Source organism: Chenopodium quinoa, unplaced genomic scaffold (assembly GCF_001683475.1).
Source record: "Chenopodium quinoa cultivar QQ74 unplaced genomic scaffold, ASM168347v1, whole genome shotgun sequence".
Taxonomy (NCBI): Eukaryota; Viridiplantae; Streptophyta; class Magnoliopsida; order Caryophyllales; family Amaranthaceae; genus Chenopodium; species Chenopodium quinoa.
In genome coordinates, this window is record NW_018745024.1 from 10,802,909 (window position 1) to 10,824,931 (window position 22,023).

The following is a 22,023-nucleotide window of genomic DNA, read 5'->3' on the forward strand; positions in this document are numbered from 1 at the left end:
GAATATTTTATAAGAGATGGAAATTAGGAGCTCAACTGAACTGAGCTGAACTCAACTGAATTTCAACGTACGAGAACAAGCCCTTAAAAGGTCACTTTTTACAACTTTTAACTTAAAAAGACTTTTTTCACTAATATGACCACTTAAAAGGTTTCTAAAAATAATACTCCATAATACTTTATCTTCCTAGTTACTAGTTATTTTTATTTTATTTTATTTATATATATTTTTTTTTGTTTTGATGTATTGATCCGCTTACATCTTTTACATTCTTAAAGTATGCTTCTAAAAAGAAAACAAAGGAAGTACTTAATTTCCACTCAAATCAATTTAAGGGCATGTTCAATTCAACTTAATTTCAATTCAATTCAGTTAAGCTCCTAATTTCTTTATCTCATAAAATATTCATTTCAGCTCTATTCAGTTCATTTCAGTAAACGTGAATAGGCCCAAAGTCAAGTCCATTTCGGATCATCCAACTATGGGTATGGTCTAAGTTCACAACAAACATACCTCATTTGTTTCACAACAGCTGCATTGTACGGACTTTTTACACTATTCTCATATTAACTTTGTTATCAATGATTTAATTGTTGTTGGATTAGAATATATGAGGCATAATTTTTTTTATACTCCATATTAAAATAAAATTAAAAAAAAATATTTAAGGTTAAAAAAACGACGCATGGTTAAAATAATGCAACTAGAAGTACATATGGTAATGGGACATGCCAAGCGAGCAAGTCAATCCTCGTACCAACCCTAGCTAAGGCCGATCTACAAGTTATGTGTCAGGCTATGCCTTGTCGTGTTTTTCCAAAACAAATGTGGTCTCGCCCCAACACGAACAATACCATGGTGTGCTATTCTTTTTTTTTTTTGGGTTTTTCTATACAGTGGCTCTAAGGTATTGACTTTTCCAAGCTGTGCCCACCCATTTTCAAAATTCTACGATGTACCCCTAAGGTACCTCTGGTGTTTACGCTGTAACCCTACCCAAATCCCTCTGTTAACTTTAAAATAAATAATTTTTTTTTTTAAAAAAAACCCAAAAACACCCAAACACCTCTCTCTCCTCCATCACAAGTACCACCACCGCACCTCCAGCTGCACCACCGCACCATAGTGTCTCGCCCCTCTCTCCTCGACCCTCCACCGCATCATCCTCCTCCCTCCTTCGTTCTCTTTCCAAATTTTCGACCATTTTTCGAAAAAATTTGGGTGTAATTCGAACAATCTTGAACAATTAAACTATATTCGTGCAGATTTTCATTAGAAAAATCAATTAAAACAAGTTTTGTGTATTTAATCTCGATCTAATTGAACCAAAATTGATGATTTAACAATTAAAATCAAATTAGGGGAAAAGTTAGGGTTTGGTGTCGTTTGATTGTTGCAGTGGTGCGGGACTGCTGCGGTGGTGCGGGAGGGGATTGGGGTGGTTGGTATTCCGAGGTGAGAGGAGAAACTGGTCGGTGGCGTTTGCTTGTTCATGCGGCTGGTCTGTTTTGGTGCGGTGCAGTGCAGGGAGCAGTTTGGAGTAAGGTTGTGGGTTTTCCGGTGCGGGAGGGGATTGGGGTGGCTGGTATTCCAGCAGGCAGTGGGCGGTCGAGGAGAGAGAGGCAGTGGGAGTGCGGCGGTGCGGCTGGATTATCGAAAGTGCGGCGGTGCGGCTGGAGGTGTAGTGGTGGCTGGTGGGTAGTTGTGAACTTGTGAGGGAGGAGAGAGAGGTGGTTGGTATTTTTTTTTTTTAATTATTTATTTTGAAGTTAACGGAAAGTTAACTTAAGATAACGGAGGGATTAGGGTAGGGTTACATCTTAGACACTAAAAGCACCTTAAGGGTACAACGTAGAATTTTGAAAATGGGTGGGTACAGCTTGAAAAAGTCAAATTTCAGGGGCACTATATAGAAAAACCTTTTTTTTTTTTTTTTTTTTTTTCTAGCAAGTCATGTTGTGTCTCGGGTCGGTTCAACCCAGTGCCATCTTTAAACTTCGTAACACAATTGAGGTTGGGCCTCCCATCGCATATGTAAGATTGTAAGAATGCAACAAAATCGGCCCAGGCAAGTAAAGTCGGAATTACTTGCCCAAGTATCTTTTATGAATGAAGAACTAAAATTTCATCAATATTCTCTGGAAAAATTATGAAGCAACAAAAGAAAACTTGAAGCAGTTCAAAGTAGCAGAAAAGAGCATAAGAATTTGGAGAGAGAAGAAAATGGCGTGTTTAATTGCAGTTAATTTCTCTCCTTTTCCAATTGTCTCTTATTATTTCAGGGTAATACTCTCTTTCTCAATTTTGCGCTTTTTATTAAATTTTAATTTGAGCTAATTTTATCTTACATTTCACAAGCTTTCTTTTGATGAATTTAATTGATGTATTTTGTAACTTACTTGTATAATGTTATTCATTTAAATGTCCAATTTCTCATTTTATTTCGAAGTGTAAGGCACATTATTACATTAGATTTTGTTATTGTTGGATTGTTTCAAACCCTTAAATTAATTGGGGAATATGTAAAATTTGGGCCGTTATTAGATGTAGTTATAAGTAGGTAGGTAACTCTTAAGGAATTTAACTATACATCATACTGTTTTAGGAATCGTGACAACTTTTGTAGGATGTATCAAAATAATGAATGTACATATATTATTAACTCGGAGGGAGTATGAAATTATTGATGTACAAGTAAATGTTTAGATGAGACTCGGATTTGCGGGTTGAAGTTAATTCAATTATAATTGTTGGTATCAAGAAATCAATTATAGTTGTTGTTGATTGCAAGAGGTCAATTGTGCAGCTATTTGCATTCTACTATGGTATCCAAGTGAATCGGAGTATGTAACATTGTGTATTTTCGAGGGCGGGGCAGTATGGAAACTTTGAGTTGGAACGAAGATTCCGAGTGAGTAAGATTGGCCTTAGTCTTTTGGAGGGATTATTGGGCGCAGCTTAGAGTAATAGGAAGTATCTCATTTCTTTTGCTAATCAGCTTTGTTCATTAGTCCTTTACTAGTTGTTGTTTGCTTGAAATACACATGTCTCAAAACTTTTGTTAATTGGCTTCATTCGTTACCTTGTATCCAAATGCAATATATGATGCCACATTTTTAATATCAAGAGTTCCCTATTTCTTCTTTTAAGAAGCTATGGCGCTTAGCCCATTCCCCCGCTAATGCAGGGAAGTTGGTGAGGGTATCTGGCTGTTCATGTGATTACTCTGGGGGTAAGGGTGAGGAGGGATTGTTCTCTTGTAGAAGCACCAAAATTTATTAGCAACTTTTACATTGTTACTACTCGTATTATTTATTTGTTTTAGGCTTGATGATTGGTTTTACCGTGTTGGTTTTACTGACTAAGTAATTTATTCACTTCAGGAGCTACAGCCCAAAACAAGTGATCACCGTGTAGTTTCAAGTCTATGGTCTATAAGAGCATGTAAGTTTCATTTTGTGCCATTAAGGTTTTTTGTTTTCACTACAAATTTCTTTACATGGTTTCAAGTCTATGGTCTGTAATAGAGCATGTAAGCTAAGGCACTTGACTTGATCCACCTTTGCTTTTTATATCAACTTTCAAATGTCTGTTTTGTCATGTTTATCATGATCTTAATTTGCTTATTATGGAGCTGGTGGCATGAAACTGTTGGTTCTTTAAAGTTGCTATATTGCTCCCCTCTAGCTGACTATCCGTGTCATTATGGTTGTAACTCATTTTTATTATTTATTTCATGAGACTTCCCAAGTTCCCATAACTAAGGCAACATGAGAACACTTGAGCAATTCCCGTGAAGCTCCTGACTCTGATGAGATTGATCAATGGTTTAGGTATGGATTGTTGATGTATGTTAGGAATCACATGTCTTATAACAAGATGTCGGGTTTGGAGCAGGACTAATATGAAGCCTAGAAACAATGATACTAATATACCATCATGTATATGAAAAACTGATTTTTGATGTTATACTTATGATCTTGGCCGCTTGGTAATTTGGTATGGATTATACTTTTAACAACTAGGATTCGTGTATTCTCTTCTTTTTGACCTTTCTTACCTACATTTTTCGTTTTTGACCCCTTTCACTTTCTTTCTTATATTTTTGATCCTTCTCACGGACTCACCTTATTTTACTCTTTATATAATTCTTTTTACCCTAGAGAAATATTGCAAGCATGGATGTCTTATACAATGCTGATACATTCAATATGGTTTCATATAATCAATAGTACATTTCAAACTTGCTTATGCTAGAGTTGATTGTAAACTTTAAACTGAATTTTTATTCTAAAATCATATCTTATGCTTGCAGCATTCAGAGTCATCTCCTCTGCCTGCATCAGGAATCACACCGCTGTACAGAGTCTGTACTCAGGGCACCTGATTAGAGTACCATCTAGGGATTCATTTGTTCTATCACCCCTTTATTCTGATGTAAGTTACTGTCCCCAAACATTAACTGGCTACTGGGTTGGACCCGATACTGAGGATGGTTGGGGTTTTGTAGAAGCTTTTATTGATATAATTCTTTGATTCTTTGTCAGTTATCCATAATTTCTTTTTTTGTGTTCTTGGCCTCTTTTTCTCTGAACAACTAATAATTGATGCATATTTGGGCTGATTGTGTGATTAGTGAGCGAGTTTGTTGGTCATGATGAATCATGAAGCACAATAGGTAAGATACTCTTTATTAGTATTGTTCGTGCACACACCCAATATAGATGGAAGCATAGAATTGGGGGAAATTTTTAGTCCTAAATCATCCGACCATGAAAGGGCTGTATAGAAGAAGGCTTCAGATTTGTTCTCTGTGCTGTTCCTCTGGCATTTCCGGCTGCTTTCCTTCTGTTAATCGCTTCACCAGAATGTTCTTTTACATGAATGACAGGAGCATGGTTATTTTGATGAAATTATAGGCCCTTTATGGTGCATCGACAACATGAAAACCATTCATTGGTTTAGGATGATTTTGTCAAAATTGACCCAACCTGAGTGAGCTCACTCGAAATGTCAAGTTTTTATGTTAAAGCAAGATAGTAATGAACTTCAATGTTTGTCTAAGATATAATTGACTTCTGAACTCCAAATTACTCAAGGATTTTATGACACTAGCCCAGCGTTGATAACTTGATACTGATACTTTTGCTTAACTTGTTTTGGACTATACAGACTTACTCTGTATATGTGACTGGTCGTTTACATTTTACACACACTATTATGAGGCAATTTTTTAGGAGCTCGTTAGTAAAACTTTATACATTATCATATATTCATATCAATATACTTTGTATACGAAATAATATATTTAAGGTATTAATAGAATATTATGTAGGGATGGGGTTAGCATAACAAAATGCTGATAAGTTTAGAGTAACATAAAGGAACAAATATGAATCAGTTAATTACAAGCAAAACTAGTGAGTATAATGTAACAAGAGCTTAGTAGAACTTTACGAGTTTGACAGAAGAGGTTATCACTAAAACGTTAAGAGCTTTGGAACGTAACGCAGGATTGTAGATGCTAAGTGTACATCCCCAAAATGGAAGAAACAAGGAAAGACTAGCCCTGAAACAGTGTTGCCTAAAGCTATCAGCCTAGATGCCGGAAAGCAACCACAGGTATCAGTGTTGCCCTGATTTCACTTGGCGCTCACACAACCACCAGCCAAGAAGGTCCTTGTCAACACGATGCAGGGATCCAGTTATAGCAAGAGCAACAACACAGCAAAATACTGCAATGATGAATAATACAATTTGACTCTTTCCCAAAAAAAAAAACAGAGAGTTAAAGCGTAGAAACCATGAGCTTATCAGTAGTAACCAGAACTCACAAAACTCAGAGAATGCATTCACGAGTATGAGAATACCACAAAGGTCAACATCAATCGCATGATGAAACTTAACCTAAGAAAAAAAGACCAAACAGAGCTATTTTTATACAATGCATATAGAAAACTATAACATAAAAACCCCCCAAACAGTCTGCTTTCGACCACCCTCCAAAGCTTGATGAGCAGGTTCATAAAATTTTGTAACCCTAAGAATCCTAAAACGTCATAGCCTCCCTTAGATTGAGGTATAAGTGAGTTAAGCATAAAAGAAGGACTTTGACATTTACAATTTTTAAGGACCTCAAACTATTTTTCAGGTGAAAGTTAACCACACTAAAGCCAAGCATAGTTAAATGTGGGCCCTTGCCTACATATTTTAATGATGACATTGCATAATTTTTATTCTGAAAATTAAACTCCCGAGCTTTAATTGCCCCTCCATTTCTTCCGTGCAACGTTCCCCTTCACCGACTCCTATTACTCCATTCACCATTCTCAAATCTTTAGTTATTTTACTCAATTACTATTTGAGAAATCAAAAGAGAAAATAAGGTAGAAATTTTTCGAATATAGCGCTACAATTAATTAAACTCTCAAACAACACCCAAAAAAAAAAAAAAAAAAAAAAAAAAAAAAAAAAAAAAAAAAAAAAAACAAGAAATAGGGAATAAATAAAGTTCCCGAGTTTGAGTATGTGAAGAATCCTTGACGGTGCAGATAGAGATTGAGAATTTCATAAGCTTAAAATTTTATTGTGCGTAATTTGATTTTAGAAAACTTTTGAGTGGATTTGGTGTATTTATAGCTTTCCCCAATTTGATCTAAATATTTGTGCTTGATTTTGAATTATAATTGATGCATGCAGGGAAAGATATTAAGGTCACAAAGGTGTGGATATATTAGTTGATAATTTTAATGGGTGGTGTTTTGGGCGGCAATAAGTGTTTTCCGACTAAATTTATAATAACAATATTGAACATGGAAACAACAATATTTACAAGACGAGAAAGAATATTAGAGGATTGCATAACAATTTGTGGGTTTCGTGCACTATGTTGGGTTGGGTTGGGTTGGAGATATGTTGTTTGGTGAACAAGGGCACGGTCAGTCAAGAGATCCGCCATCGATCGCTGCCTGGAAGAAATATTTAATTTTAATTGTTGAAATTGGTTTAGTGTTTTTAGTACTAGTAATAAAAATTAATTCTATTAACAAAGTACCTAACATTTGCTAACCAAGGGACTACTAACATTTAAATGATGCTTAGGTGGGTTAAAGGTGAGTTAAGTGGCCTGAGTTTTAACCTCCAGTCTTTAAAGGTGAAAAAAAAAGTGCAAGGTCCTTAAAAGTGAAAAATTGTAAATGTCAAGTCCTTCTTTTATGCTTAACTCAGGTATAAGTCATAAGACTGTTTTGTGAAAAAAATATACAATCCTAACTGCAACCTACTTAAAGTGAAATAATCCTTGGCTCATTCATATTAAGGAATATACAAAACCAGATATCACTGTTATTAATCATTCAACAACTTAATAGTAATCCAAGTTATCCCTCTAAGGCAGGGTAAGGAAAGTCCATATGTATTCACCATTTCAATCTTACCCCAAAGGGCACTATTAAGGGTCTGTTCTCATATGTTTATTTTCAGTTCAACTCCTAATTTTCGATGGTTAGGCAATTGTTGTTGCGGGGGGATTGAATACAGGTCCTCCCTATCAAATGTAGTACCAATCACCACTATACCATCAGCCATATGGTTTACTTGTATTATTATTGAATTAGAGTAGTTAAGTTCATGTCAATTTTTCCTAAAAAAAAAAATCATGACCATCTTTTCGTAATTAAAAAAAAAAAAGTTCATGACCATCTTTTCGTAATTAAAAAAAAAAAGTTCATGACCATCTTTTCGCAGTAGCCAATAGGGTTGTACAGAGTTTGGTTTGGACCGTAATCAAACCAGACCAAACCGCATTTTAGCGGTTTGGTTTGGTTTACGGTTTGGAAAAATACGGTTTGGTTTCGATTTTTTGGGAAATACGGTTTGCAGTTTGGTTTGATTTTTCAAAAATTATAAACCAAACCAAACCGTAAACCAGTAAACCACATTTTAATATTTATATAATATTTATAAAAATTAAAATAGTTATTATATATTTTAAAAAAGAAAAAAAAATAAAAAAATGAAAAATCATTAGAAGACGGTCAGTAATTCTGTATACTACTATACTCCAAGATCAGTTTAGCTCCGGCAATCATTGATATCGCATAATGTAGCCCCTGATGTTGTTAAGTTGCTGCCAATTATTAAAAACTATAATGTAGTATGAATATTTTTTTTTTTTTGGACAAATGTATTATATTTTTTTCCACTATTAATTTGTTATGTATTATTTTTATTATGTGTTATTGTGTTAGCACTTGATTAGTTGGTTGTTATTTTTATTAAAACTTTGTAGTATAATTTAATCCGTTTGGACTAATTATTTAAACTTTATTATAAATTTATTAATATTTGACAATTTTTAAGGAAAAAATGTCGTTTTATCGTAAACCGCAAACCAAACCGCATTATTATGGTTTAGTTTAGTTTCAATATTAATATGATTTGGTTTGGAAAATTGACCAAACCGTATTTTGCGGCTTAGTTTGGTTTATACTCAAACCGCACCAAACCAGACCATGTTCACCCTAGTAGCCAACACTAGCAGAGTAGCAGGTATTTGTCTGAGATGTGAAAACTGAGTGGAGACGATGATAAGGAGCAAAGCTCTACGTTTGCTTGGTTCTGCATCTTCTTCTTCTTCTTCGCCATTTTTAGGTAATCTTCCTCCTTTTTTCCCTCTTTCTTCCTGCACTTCGTCTTTCAATTTTTCACCACTTTCTTTTCTGATTTCTCCTCTTCCATTGCTATTTCATTCCCGATTTTACTCTTATCGTTCCAAACATTTTGATTTTCATGTTGATGCTGATGTTGATGATGACCCCAAATTGTTTCTGAAATTTGTTAGACAACAATCCAAATTAGGGTTTACTAATGTTGAAATCCCCCTTTCCCATTTCCACCATATGATATCGATGCGACCTCTTCCTTCTATAATTGATTTCTGTATGTTATTGAGTGCCATGTCCAAGATTAAACCCCACCCCCCTTTCTCCACTGTCATTTCTCTTTATAGACAACTCCATTTGTTAGGTGTTCGCCCAAATGATTACTCCCTTACCATCCTTGCTAATTGCTACTGTCTTTTGAACTTTGTTGGTTTTGGGTTCTCTGTGCTCGCCAACATTATTAAACTTGGTTTTCAGCCTAGTATTGTCACCTTTAATACCCTCATTAACGGCTTCGTTCATACTCATCAGTTGGACAAAGCTGTTCCTTTATTGGATAAAATTCTCAAGCTTGGCTACCAACCCACATTAATCACCTATGGCTCTATCTTCAAAGGTCTCTGTAGGTCCGGTGATAATGCCGGTGCTCTCAAACTCCTCAGAAATATGGAGTCTTATGGCCATTCTATGCCTAATGTTGTCATTTACAACACCATCATTGATAGTCTCTGTAAAGACCAGTTATTACCTCAGGCTCTCCGCCTTTTCAAGGAGATGAAAGTCAAGGGAATTTCCCCTGATGTTGTCACCTTTAATACCTTAATTCGAGGTATGTGCACTTTGGGACAACAGAAAGAGGCTCAAGATATGCTGACTGAGATGTTAAGGAATAACATAACTCCTGACATACAGACCTACAACATATTTATTGATATTTATTGTAAAGATGGCAAGGTTGGTCAAGCAAAGGGCATTTTTGAATACATGACTAAGAGAGGATTGGTTCCTGATATCATCACTTACAGCGCTCTGTTAGACGGATATTGTTTACGGGGTGAGATGGATGCGGCAGAAAAGCTTATGGATTTGATGGTTGAAAATGGTTGTAAACCTAATGTAGTTACTTACAACAGCTTAATCAATGGCTATTGCAAGTCTAAAAATATAGACAGAGCTCTTGGTCTGCTCCAAGAAATGCATTGCAACGGATTATCCTCTGATGTTATCACCTACAGCACTCTTATAGATGCCTTGTGCAAGGACAATCAGCTCAAGCTTGCACACCAGTTTTTCGAGGAAATGGAAGCTCGTGGACTAAAGCCAAATGTCATCACTTGGAGCTCATTGCTTGACGGCATGTGTAAGAATGGACAAATTGACGAGGCAATTACAATAATGAAGCAAATGGAGAATACTGGAGTGGTCCCTAATATTGTTACATACAATATCCTAATGGATGGTTTGTGTGATGCTAAACGCCTTAGAGAAGCAGTGGACATCTTCTCCGTTCTTACAACTAAAGGGCTGCATGATGTGCGTGCTAACACCATAATGATTAAAGGGTTTTGTAAAGAAGGGTTGCTCGTTAAAGCTGATGAACTGTTGAAGAATATGGAGGACAATGGATGTTTTCCAAATGATTGTACCTTCAATACAATTATTAGAGGATTTATAGATGGAAAGGATGTTAGGAGAGCTTTAGAGCTTGTCAGCTTAATGAGAAACAAAGAGTTTGCTGCTGATAATCACACTATATTGTCATTTGTGAGCTTACTCAGTGATCCAAATATTGGTGATGAAGACAGGGAATTGCTGAAAAAGTTTTTAGAAAACTGAGCGAGCGATTATTAGGAAAAGTGAAAGGAGCAATGACTAAAACATATATGATCAGCTGTGATAGAGATGTGTACACAGATATTGTGAATGACTTGTGAATCAGTAAGTCAAATATTTAATGTGTAACTTTTGATTGATTGTAGGAAAAAGCATTTACACCTGTGATTTGGAACCTTTGATTTTACTTCTTTTTGGGCTTGCTTTTACTTGAAAAGTGCTCATGGAAGCAGATGTGGATTGGCCTATTGTATTAATTTGCGTGTGTTTACTTGGTATCTTCCAGCGAGTTGCATTTGTTTTCTTATTATTCTTTGAATATCAATGGAGCCAGAGCTCAAGTTTAGCTATATCTTACTATCTAAGCCACGATACAACCATGGAAGATGCTAGGTTCAAGCACAGGGCATTTAAGGTCAATAACACCAATCGTGTCAACTTTGCTAAGGACAAATTATTGCAGCACACAAGAATCTACTTGTACTTTAGTTTAATCCATTCATTTGAGATGTGTTAATACTATGTCCCTAGGTGTGTTTCAGCTCTCTGCAGAATAAGTACCCATTGAAGTCACTGTCTCATTAAAGATTTTACTTCTTCAGGGCACTAGGAACTTGCTGTACAAATTTCATGTTTTGATCACATAGCATAGTTATAATTTCAAGATTATATCATTTTGACATGGTCTTCTTCTGTTATTTTCTTTTCTTTTTCCCATTCTGAAAAAAAGAAGAAAAGAAGCAAAAGGGGTAAAAAATAACCCTCAGGTTTAGAGATCAGTTTAAGCTGGTTAAGCAGCAATATAAAAGATACAGCCCGATTTATAAGAACGTTGCCCAATCTAATTGGAGCTCTAATAGACTATATAGCAAAGTCTGCAGAATTGTGATATGCTTGTTCGCAGACTTGACTTGTTTGCAGATTTTAGTTTGTTAATTTGCAAATTAGAATGTGATTGGGGCTTCTGATTTTTTTTTTTCCAGTATATTTTACTAGGCTTTCCTACTGAGTTGTATTTGTATAGCATGCTAATTTGGACTGATTTTTTCTCATTTCTGTTTTGGTTTACAGCATAGATTTTCTGTTTTGCAGTACTAAATATTAAATTTTGAGTCATGTTCTCATTCTCCTTTGTTATGTAGATTTGTAAGAGGTGCAAGGTCATGAGCACAACTGGTTTTGAGAGGAAGAAAGAAACAATGAGACTGGATTTCGACATGGTAGCTGAGTTAGTAACTAATCAAACTGCACTACTTTTAGTCATCTGAAGTGTTCAGATTAGGAAACAATGTTTATACTTGGTTGGAAAAACAATTTCATTTACTAGATTGTACAACCTCGGCTACTACAAAGAAGTAGTGTTTTGGTCGATTCGAGTGTGAGGCTGAACCAAACCAAACCAACGGACCAACCCAACAATATGTTAAATAAGGCTGCTCAAGTTATAACATTCAGTAAACATCGAAAATACTACCAATATATTACAGTAAAGTATCTTGTGGGTTGTGGCAAATAGCTCTTTTCTTCTAAATCTGCCCAAATAGCTCTTTTCTTTTAAATCAACTATATAACCTTTTCAATCAACTAACTCTCAAATACTTCGTATAAGTGTTTAAAATTTAAATACTCTTTATGTAATTTTGACTATCACTAATTCTCTAACACTAATATATGTTAATGTCCTTATTGGTAATTTTACACACTCAAACACGTATTAGCTAAAAATTATTAATCAAACAATCTTATACAATTAGCTAATCAATCCAACTAATACAATCAGCTAGTCAATGTCTTGTTTGGTAAATAGCTTTTAGCTTATTGAGCACAATTAGAAGTTTGACCATTTTTAAAACAAATTTAAATGTTTGGTAAATAACTTATTAAAAGAGCTATTTTGGCTTAAAAAGCTCTGTTAGAAAAAACTCTTTATAAAAACTATTTGAAATGAGCTTATTAAATAGGAAATTTTTTAAATTACCATCCAAAAATGTAACCATTTTTCAACTAACCATCCGTTTAATTTTTTATATTAAATTACCACCCTTCAAATTAAATAAATGCTCAGATTACCACCCATTTCAAAAATCCGGTGAATTTTCCGTCTATGGGCCCACCCAATGCTTATTTTAACCCTTTTGACTGATTTTTTTCCTCGATTTTTCTCTTTAAAAACGCTCTCCTACTTTAATTCACATTTTTCTCTTTGAAATTTGGGAGAATTTGGTTAAGGAAATGGGAATTAAAGTTTAGAGAGCGTTTTTAAAGAGAAAAATCAGGGAAGAAAATTAATCAAAAGAGTCAAAATAAGTGTTAGGTGGGGCCTACATATGGGAAATTCACCGGATTTTTTTAATGGATGGTAATCTGAGCATTTATTTAATTTAAGGGGTGGTAATTTAAAATAAAAAATTAAATGGATGGTTAATTCAAAAATGGTTATATTTTTGGGTGGTAATTTAAAAATTAACCTATTAATTAATTAGTTTTTTGGGTTTGAAAAAAAAAACTAAAACAACGAATAATAAACAGCTAGTTACCAAACACTTTTATACAATTAGCTATTTACAACCAGTTAGTCAAATTAGCTAATATAAACATATTGTCAAACTAGTTAATACAATCAGCTAATAGTTAATTACCTACACAGGCCAAAGCCACCTGTAAATCCTTAATAATGAGAATGAATGCGTATTTTATAAAGCATCAACCTCTACCATCAATTCTCAATCTAAATCTCACTCTTAAATGCTCAAATTCTCACTTCCACATACCATACGTAATAGGAGTATTTTTATTATTAAAATTTAATTTTGAGTTTCCCATATACCAAATGTCCCATTCCATTATTTATTTATTTTAATTTTTTTGTAAATTACAAATTTAATTTTGAATTTGATGCCTTCCTTAATCTTTTCCAAAATCGCCAAATAAAAAAAAACACAACAACATAAAGCAATTCCCTCCTAAGATGATGCCACGTGGATAAACAAAAAATCATCAAATAAAAAAAAAAACCAACCAAAAAAACACAACAACATAAAAGCAATTCCCTCCTAAGATGCTGCTACGTGGATAAACAAAAAGATCAAACGTCTGGCGCACAATAAAACCGTAGGTTAAAAGCAGTGAATCCAATCTCCACCCTTATAAAACCCTATTTTCTCTCTCCTCTCATAACTGCTTTCCAGAGACTTCTAAATTTCACGGTAAGTTGCGTCTTCTTCTCGTTTTTTTCTTTTCTATAATTGTTTTCTTCTGATTTTATTGTGCTTAAATCATCGAAATTTCAATTTAATTTATAATTCTTTAATTAATAAGTTGTTCAGTTAACTAGTTCATCGTACTAGCAGTTAAGTTCGGTAATTTCGTTTTTTTTTTCTGGTTTTTTTGGCATAGCTTGATTTCTTAGCTGGGTTGATTAAAACTAGGTTTTGGATTATTATTATTGATTTGTGGTAATTCGAATTAATTTTGGGATTTTTATTGTCAATTACCTTATTTTTTGAAATTTGATGGTACATCGACGTCTTATTCTATTAAATTAACGTTGAATTCTTGTTTTCCTGTGAGGTTTTTTTTTTTTGTCCATTTTCAAAAAAAATTTAAGTTTTATTTTTTTTAGTTAGAATTGTCATATTACTTGTTGTTTTTTAATCGTAATTAGCTCAATTTTGGGAATTTTTGTGATGTTTAATTGATTCATCAGATTGAAGATTATCCAATTTATTACACTTAATTCTTACTCCGTTGTATGTAGATTATAGGCAATTGCTATAGTTTTTGACAAGAGCTCGAAATATTGTTCTAAAGGAAATGTTTTGATTGTTTAACTTTTCGGATTAAAATTTGCGTATTCGAATTTAAAATTTTGATAGCTAATTCAACATGTGAATAATTTGATTTGTCTAAATTTTAGTTAAAATAGATTGTTTTCTTGTTTTGGAGGGAATTTTTTTTACAGAATCTTGGAAATTCTGATAGTTGGCTATATTTTGCTGTGCAGCTTTTGTCAAGTTTTAATCTTTGTGAAGGGTTGAAGAAAAACATGACGAGACGAATTTACCGTACTATTTACGTTGGTAATCTTCCCGGTGATATTCGCGAGAGAGAAGTCGAGGATATCTTTTACAAGGTTGGCCTTTACACAAGTTTATGTGCCCCATCTTGAATATGAGTATTGTCCTTGAAATGAATTATTAATATTCTACTAATTTATTAATAAATATCCAAGGTTAAGATTGTGTAGTTAGAAATGAATATTCTATATGTGCTATTGTTGATGCTGTCATGATGTATTGATAACCGCAGTAGTTATTTGACATTGTATTTCACTGGATTGCGGAGGCTTTATTCTAGCCGTTTGAGATTGACAGAATATATTGTAGTAGCTGAGTTAGGCACACCTATTTTTGGATTAGCGAAGGCAGAAGAGATGAGAAATATTTAGGCTATTGGTATGTCCTTATGTGATATTGTGTTGCTGAACGATAGATAATAATATATTGATGATCAATCTTTTCAAACCAACATGTGTATAGTGTGCAAGACATACACGAGAATCAATGGTGGGGAGTACAACTCTAATATATGTCAATTTCGGAAAAAATATTTGTTATGTAATAAGTCATTCACAGTGTCTCGTGATGCTCTCGGTTAAAAGTGTCAATTAAGAATGGTTGAATGATGATCCTACATGGGCCAAAACAATATAGAAAAGAAATTAGGATTGTGCTTCTCGCTCAAGAAAAAATGTACATAGGAGACAAATATAGCGCCTGTATGTGGGTTTTTATATTTTATTTTAAATAAATAATAATGACAAATTTGTGTTATTGTGTGTGTGTGTGTGTGTGTGTGTGTGTGTGTGTGTGTCGGGGGGTTATTATTCTGTTTAAAACCAGTGTTGGTTGCAATCAAAAGAATATGTTAGTATGGCCAACTCAGAAATTAGAATTTACTTTAGTTGTTCTTGGTCAGAGATGTAAAAAATGTAATTATGGTAGCTAAGTAAAACAAGCGACTACTCACTATTTGTTTACGCTCTGATGCAGTATGGCCCAATCGTTGACATTGATCTGAAGATTCCACCACGGCCTCCTGGTTATGCTTTTGTTGAGGTGAGGTCAAATTTTGATTGGGAGTGAGTGAGCTGGGATTAGATGGGTGAATGTTATGAACTTGTAGTTTCTTTCCCTTATTTCTCAGTTTGTCATTTTTTTTTTTTGTTATATGTTCTTTAAGTTTGAAGATGAACGTGATGCTGAAGATGCTGTGTATGGCCGTAATGGTTATGATTTTGACGGGCATCGTTTGCGGGTTAGTATGCTTGGGTCCTATTTTGCTGCCTGTCTATCTGAGCTTCCGTTTTTTGTCTGTTTAGTGTTGCAACACTTACAACGGTGTTCTCAACTCTTTAGGTGGAATTTGCTCATGGTGGTCGAGGATCCCTATCATCTGACCGTCACAGCAGTTATGGAGGCAGCAGTTATAGGGGTGGAGCACCCAAGCACACTGACTATAGAGGTTAGTCTTGTACTCTTGCTTCTCAAGTGATATCTTTTTGGTTATTTTACTGCTCTAAGAAATTCTAATGTTGGTGTTTGTGCAGTCATGGTCACTGGACTGCCGTCATCTGTTTCTTGGCAAGACCTTAAGGTGAGTGATAAAATTTTTTAAGCTAGATAGGATTAAGGAATCATTGTGCTGTGCAGTTGTGTTTTGTGCATGATTGTTATGTTAAATTTTCCCCTTCCCATTATCCACTGTCTATTGTTCATGCTTTTTTCTGATCTACTTATTATATTCTTCACTATTAGGATCACATGCGACGAGCCGGAGATGTTTGTTTTTCAGATGTATTCAAGGATCGTCGTTATGGTGGTAAGTTGGTGCACTTGATGCCTTGAATTTCTGCTTTCTAAGTGCTTCTTGCATCCGTGTCTATGATTGCTTGCTCAATATATGGTTTGGTGATATGGGTGCTTTAGGGTGGAATTGTGCTTTGCTGCAGTGCATCTTATGTTGAATATATATGTAATGATTTAAGCTGTCCCAGCAACATTTCAGAGAAGAATAATTATGAAAAAGAGACAGATCAAAGCAAAGGAGAGAGAATAACTATTATTATCATGTACGGGGTATTGATTTTTCCAGTATAAGTGTGTTCTGATAATCAAGGAATTCGAGAGGCCTTGAGCTCTCCTTGTAATAATATGGAAAACATTTTCTGGATACTATCAAAATCTATAGTGCCCTTAGGTGCCACACTTGCCGGAAAGCCGGAGTATTTCAGCATGATTGGGATTTGGGAGACCCTAGGGTGGGTCATTAGAATGTAATCACTCAACTCTATGAAGATGAAATATGTAAGGGTTGGATATTTATATATTATCTGGGTCACTGGGTGACAAAAATAGAAGAATAGTTGGACTTATATATTTCCTTAAGCTTTTTACACCCTCTTGTTTTAGACAATTTCTTAAGTCTTATCTGGAATCCGTCACAATATTCACTTTTTACTATGGTATATTAATCATCATTCTACCTAAAAAGGCCCATGGTCCTTTTTGCAAGCCTGCATGTGATAGATGCTGATGTGTATGTACAACGTAATAATGTTGAAGGATAAGTATTATCTTGCTGCATTAGTTTGAACTTCGCTCATTTTGTATCATAGTTTGGATTATTATGAGCTCAACTGTCCAGACAATTTATTTCTCCTTTTCCATTTCTATTTCTATTTCATTCCCGATCTTACTCTTATCGTTCCAAACGTTTTCATTTTCATCTTAATGTTGATGATGATGACCCCAAATTGTTCCTTAAATTTGTTAGACAAAAATCCAAATTAGGGTTTATTAATGTCGAAATTCCCCTTTCCCATTTCCATCATATGAAATCAATGCGCCCTCTTCCTTCAATCATTGATTTCTGTATTTTATTGAGTGCTATGTGTAAGATTAAACCCCACCCCCCTTTCTCCACTGTCATTTCTCTTTCTAGGCAGCTCCATTTGTTAGGTGTTCGTCCAAATATTTACTCCCTTACCATCCTTGCTAATTGCTACTGTCGTTTGAACTTTGTTGATTTTGGGTTCTCTGTTCTCGCCAATTTTATTAAACTTGGTTTTCAACCTGATATTGTCACCTTTAATACCCTCATTAACGGCTTCGTTCATACTCATCAGTTGGACAAAGCTGTTCCTTTATTGGATAAAATTCTCAAGCTTGGCTACCAACCCACATTAATCACCTATGGCTCTATCTTCAAAGGTCTCTGTAGGTCCGGTGATAATGCCGGTGCTCTCAAACTCCTCAGAAATATGGAGTCTTATGGCCATTCTATGCCTAATGTTGTCATTTACAACACCATCATTGATAGTCTCTGTAAAGACCAGTTATTACCTCAGGCTCTCCGCCTTTTCAAGGAGATGAAAGTCAAGGGAATTTCCCCTGATGTTGTCACCTTTAATACCTTAATTCGAGGTATGTGCACTTTGGGGCAACAGAAAGAGGCCCAAGAAATGCTGACTGAGATGTTGGGGAACAACATACCTCCTACCACTGAGACCTACAGCATGTTGATTGACATGTATTGTAAAGATGGCAAGGTTGGTGGAGCAAGGGACATCTTTGTTCACATGACTGAAAGAGGATTTGTTCCTGATATCATCACTTACAGCGCTCTATTAGATGGATATTGTTTACGTGGTGAGATGGATGAGGCAGAAAAGCTTATGGATTTGATGGTTGAAAATGGTTGCAAACCTGATGTAGTTACTTACAACAGCTTAATCAATGGCTATTGCAAGTCTAAAAATATAGACAGAGCTCTTGGTCTGCTCCAAGAAATGCATTGTAACGGATTATCCCCTGATGTTATCACCTACAGCACTCTTATAGATGCCTTGTGCAAGGACAATCAGCTCAAGCTTGCACACCAGTTTTTCGAGGAAATGGAAGCTCATGGACTAAAGCCAGATATAATCACTTGGAGCTCATTGCTTGATGGCATGTGTAAGAATGGACAAATAGATGAGGCAATCGCAACATTGAAGCAAATGGAGAATACTGGAGTGGTCCCTAATATTGTTACATACCGTATCCTAATAGATGGGTTGTGTGAAGCTAATCGCCTTACAGAAGCAGTGGACATCTTCTCCTTTCTCACAACTAAAGGGCTACTTAATGTGCGTGCATATAACATAATGATTAAAGGGTTTTGTAAAGAAGGGTTGCTAGCAAAAGCCGATGAATTACTGAAGAATATGGAGGACAATGGATGCTTTCCAGATGAATGCACCTTTAATACAATTATTAGAGGATTCATTGATGGAAAGGACATTAGGAGAGCATTAGAGCTTGTCAGGTTAATGAGAGTCAAAGAGTTTGCTGCTAATAATCACACTATATCATCATTTGTGGACTTACTTACTGATCCAAATATTGGTGATGCAGACAAGAATTTGCTGAAAGAGTTTATTGACAACTGAGTGAGCTATAATTAGGAGCAAAGGTGGAAGGAGCAATGATTAAAGCATATATGATCAGCTGTGAAAGTGATCTGAAAACATATACATCATGAGTGATCATTGTAAATTGGTTTGAAATCATTTACATCACGAGTGATCATTGTAAATTGGTTATAGTTTATTTTTCTTTTTTTTGTTGATCGTAGGCAAACACATTAACTCCTGTGATTTGGAACCTATGAAGCAAATGTGGATTAACCTGTAAATTTTGTATCCAATTGCGGTGTTTGCTAGCCATCTGCCACTGAGTTGCATTTGTTTAGCTATATCTTAGACATAGATCGATAACAGCAATTTTGTTTACTATGCGAAGGGGTAACCACACATGCTGTATACAATGCAATTATTGTATTAACATCTGTGATTTGGAACATTTGATTTTACTTCTTTTTGGACTTGCTTTTACTTGAATGGTGCTCATGGAAGCAGATGTGTCTTGACCTATTGTATTAATATTTTATGTGTGTTTACTTGGTATCTGCATTAGCCTTTGAATATTAATGGAGCCAGAGCTCAAGCTTAGCTACATCTTACTATCTAAGCCATGATGAGTAATCATATTTGTCAGAATCGAAGAGTATAGTTAACTGCTAGAATTTGTCTTGGACTCTTAGGTGCTTGGAGGTGATTGTGTGTTACTAGCACTACGATCTATAGCAGCAAGATTTGTTTTTAGTACTTCTTTGAGCCATGGATTGGTGATTCCAATGGCGGTGACATGCATCTACTATTTCTATGTCAGATAGCTGGGATAAAATCGCAGTCCCAAGCCTCCAATGCCCAGGCTAGTTTTATGCACTCACTGTGCAGCAAGATTATTGACATACTCTGTGTTCCATCAGGTAATTTTGCTTATATTTTCTGCATTTTGATCTTTTTTTTTTAATTTACCGTTTGACTTTTGCATTTCATTGTTGCTTGTTTATTTGATCGGATTGGATTGTTATTTTTTTTGGGAAATTCTACATGGTGGCCCTAAGTTTCGACCTAATCTATACGGTGACATATCAAACTTTTTCATTCTACGCTATGGCACTAAGTTTTTGTTTATTCTACGCAGTGGCACAATTAAGCCTTTAAGCTAGCCATTTAGACCCTAAGCATGTTTTATTAACCATTCTAATTGAAATTACTAACCTAACCCCTACTCTAATCAAAATTACAATTAAACTAATTTAAAAGGAAAGAAAACCAATTAAAAAGTCCATTGCAGCTTTGATTTCAACTAAGAAAATTGCACTTCGATTTTTTATTTCAATTTGTACTAAGAAGTCCATTGCAGCTTCGATGACGTTCTTGCCTGGAAGATCTGACAGTGAGATATGTTTGTTATCCTTGACTGAAACAAGGTAATTAAAAGCCGTATCAGTAGGAAATAAGAGGGAGTCCAAGGAAAGCGAGGTGAGCCTGTCAGTCTCTTGGCGGGCAAGGGCTTCAGCCGCAAAGGGATACATATCTGTGACGGAGTTTGGGGTGTGTGTGATAGCATTAGCAGCCCTGCGCTCCATAAATTTACCGTGAGGTCCAAGAACGATCAACTGATCACGGGGCGTATCATCGTGATACTCACACACATTGCGGCTTTGACAGTCGTCAAAAGGCAATACAAACCATGAAGATGAAATTGTGTACTCGTACTCCCATTTCATCTCATTCTCTTCCTCTCTTCTGTCTTCAATTGATCCCCAAATATTTAGGGTTTCTCCTCCTCAATTTACGCTTAAATCGACAAATGCGCTTAATTTCACGCTTTGATTTCAATTGCAGATAAGTTAGGGTTTATCTGCTATTCGATTCGAGAATGAAGGTTTTGTAGACTCAATTCGTAAAAAGGAGGTTGTGATGGCGGCGCCGAGAATTGTGATTGGAGGAGCTGGAGGGAAGGTTTAGAGATGATCAAAGCGTCAAAATCGAGGATTCGCTGTTGAGTAAGAAAACGAGATTAGAAGGAAGCTTAAAACCTTAACTTGGTCACTGCGTAGAATAAGCGAAAACTTAGTGTCATAGCGTAGAATAGAAAAGTTTAGTATGTCACCGTATAGATTAGGTCGAAACTTAGGGTCACCATGTAGAATTTCCCTATTTTTTTTTTTCTATCAATCGGTTTTTGTTTAATGCTGCGTTTTTTTCTTCTTTTTTTTCAGCTCTTTGTTTATGTAGTATTAAAGAATTGATGATTGCAGTTAGTGTTTTTTTTTTTTTTTTTTTTTTTTTTTTTTGAAGGGGGGCAAAGAATCAATTAAAGAGCCAAAACATCCATAAGTACATAGCGGGATACATCAGTTGGAACACAATGATCCCAAATTTGCTCAGCATTGAAAGGAATATACTTTGCAAAGGTTGTGTGCCACAGTGTTGCCTTCTCGTCTCACATGATTCCATTGAAGGCTTGAGTAGTGCACCACTTGAGCCATCACATCGCGCAGCACAGAATCAAGGTCAGTGAGGTGAGTTGCGTTTCTTGATAGCCGATTCACAACAATTTGGCAATCAGACTCCAATTCATAAAAGTAAATAAGAAGAGAGTAAATTGCAAATACCTTGAAATGTGCAGGTGATCTATTTACAATTGACAGTGATTGTGGCAGCCATGACTGTAGTTCTTGAAGCTATAAAGTATAAAGTACTGATTTTTATTACTTTTACTCGTACTCTAATGATTAAGTTTTTATACGTATTGTGGACCAGAAGTTTTATACGTACTCCGTTTTAAATAAAATTTGCAAATTATAGTCATTTAAAGTTCGTATTTTGCAAATTGAAGCTATTTAAGAAAAATTGCAAATTGCAGCCCAAAAGTTCGTGTAAATTGTAAATTACAATCCTATTCAACTTTTTCATCGGCTTACATGTCAAAAAATGTTCGGTTAAGATTTTAGGGGTCATTTAGGCCTTAAAGATCCAAATTGAGATTGAAATTAGCAAAAAAAATAACGTTAGTGCCTCATTTTGCGTAACAAAAATGTAGCGATTCATGGATAAGGATTAAGTAATTCA

General features: G+C 35.1%; 3 protein-coding genes across 3 annotated transcripts; all 3 read left to right on the forward strand.

Moving 5' to 3' along the window:
• The first annotated feature begins 251 nt into the window (after positions 1–251).
• LOC110708645 lies at positions 252–4,548 on the forward strand. Its single transcript, XM_021886831.1, has 3 exons — positions 252–2,283; positions 3,384–3,444; positions 4,316–4,548. The coding sequence occupies exons 1-3, from the start codon at positions 2,224–2,226 to the stop codon at positions 4,534–4,536; spliced, it is 342 nt and encodes a 113-aa protein (XP_021742523.1). The 5' UTR covers positions 252–2,223; the 3' UTR covers positions 4,537–4,548.
• Positions 4,549–8,480: 3,932 nt separating this feature from the next.
• LOC110708646 (putative pentatricopeptide repeat-containing protein At1g12700, mitochondrial) lies at positions 8,481–11,986 on the forward strand. The gene is made up of 2 exons (XM_021886832.1): positions 8,481–10,601; positions 11,639–11,986. The coding sequence occupies exon 1, from the start codon at positions 8,586–8,588 to the stop codon at positions 10,497–10,499; it is 1,914 nt and encodes a 637-aa protein (XP_021742524.1). The 5' UTR covers positions 8,481–8,585; the 3' UTR covers positions 10,500–10,601; positions 11,639–11,986.
• A 2,513-nt stretch (positions 11,987–14,499) lies between these two features.
• Positions 14,500–19,545, forward strand: LOC110708647 (pentatricopeptide repeat-containing protein At3g22470, mitochondrial-like). The gene is made up of 7 exons (XM_021886833.1): positions 14,500–14,628; positions 15,548–15,613; positions 15,738–15,812; positions 15,914–16,019; positions 16,105–16,151; positions 16,313–16,376; positions 17,683–19,545. The coding sequence occupies exons 2-7, from the start codon at positions 15,600–15,602 to the stop codon at positions 18,985–18,987; spliced, it is 1,611 nt and encodes a 536-aa protein (XP_021742525.1). The 5' UTR covers positions 14,500–14,628; positions 15,548–15,599; the 3' UTR covers positions 18,988–19,545.
• Positions 19,546–22,023: the final 2,478 nt, after the last annotated feature.

Coding starts and splice junctions, on each gene's coding strand:
- LOC110708645 (XM_021886831.1), top strand. CDS start 2,224: ATGGCGTGTTTAATTGCAGTTAATTTCTCTCCTTTTCCAATTGTCTCT. Junction 2,284..3,383: donor TTGTCTCTTATTATTTCAGG/GTAATACTCTCT, acceptor TATTCACTTCAG/GAGCTACAGCCCAAAACAAG. Junction 3,445..4,315: donor TCTATGGTCTATAAGAGCAT/GTAAGTTTCATT, acceptor TTATGCTTGCAG/CATTCAGAGTCATCTCCTCT.
- LOC110708646 (XM_021886832.1), top strand. CDS start 8,586: ATGATAAGGAGCAAAGCTCTACGTTTGCTTGGTTCTGCATCTTCTTCT.
- LOC110708647 (XM_021886833.1), top strand. Junction 15,813..15,913: donor TTGACGGGCATCGTTTGCGG/GTTAGTATGCTT, acceptor TCAACTCTTTAG/GTGGAATTTGCTCATGGTGG. Junction 16,020..16,104: donor CAAGCACACTGACTATAGAG/GTTAGTCTTGTA, acceptor GTGTTTGTGCAG/TCATGGTCACTGGACTGCCG.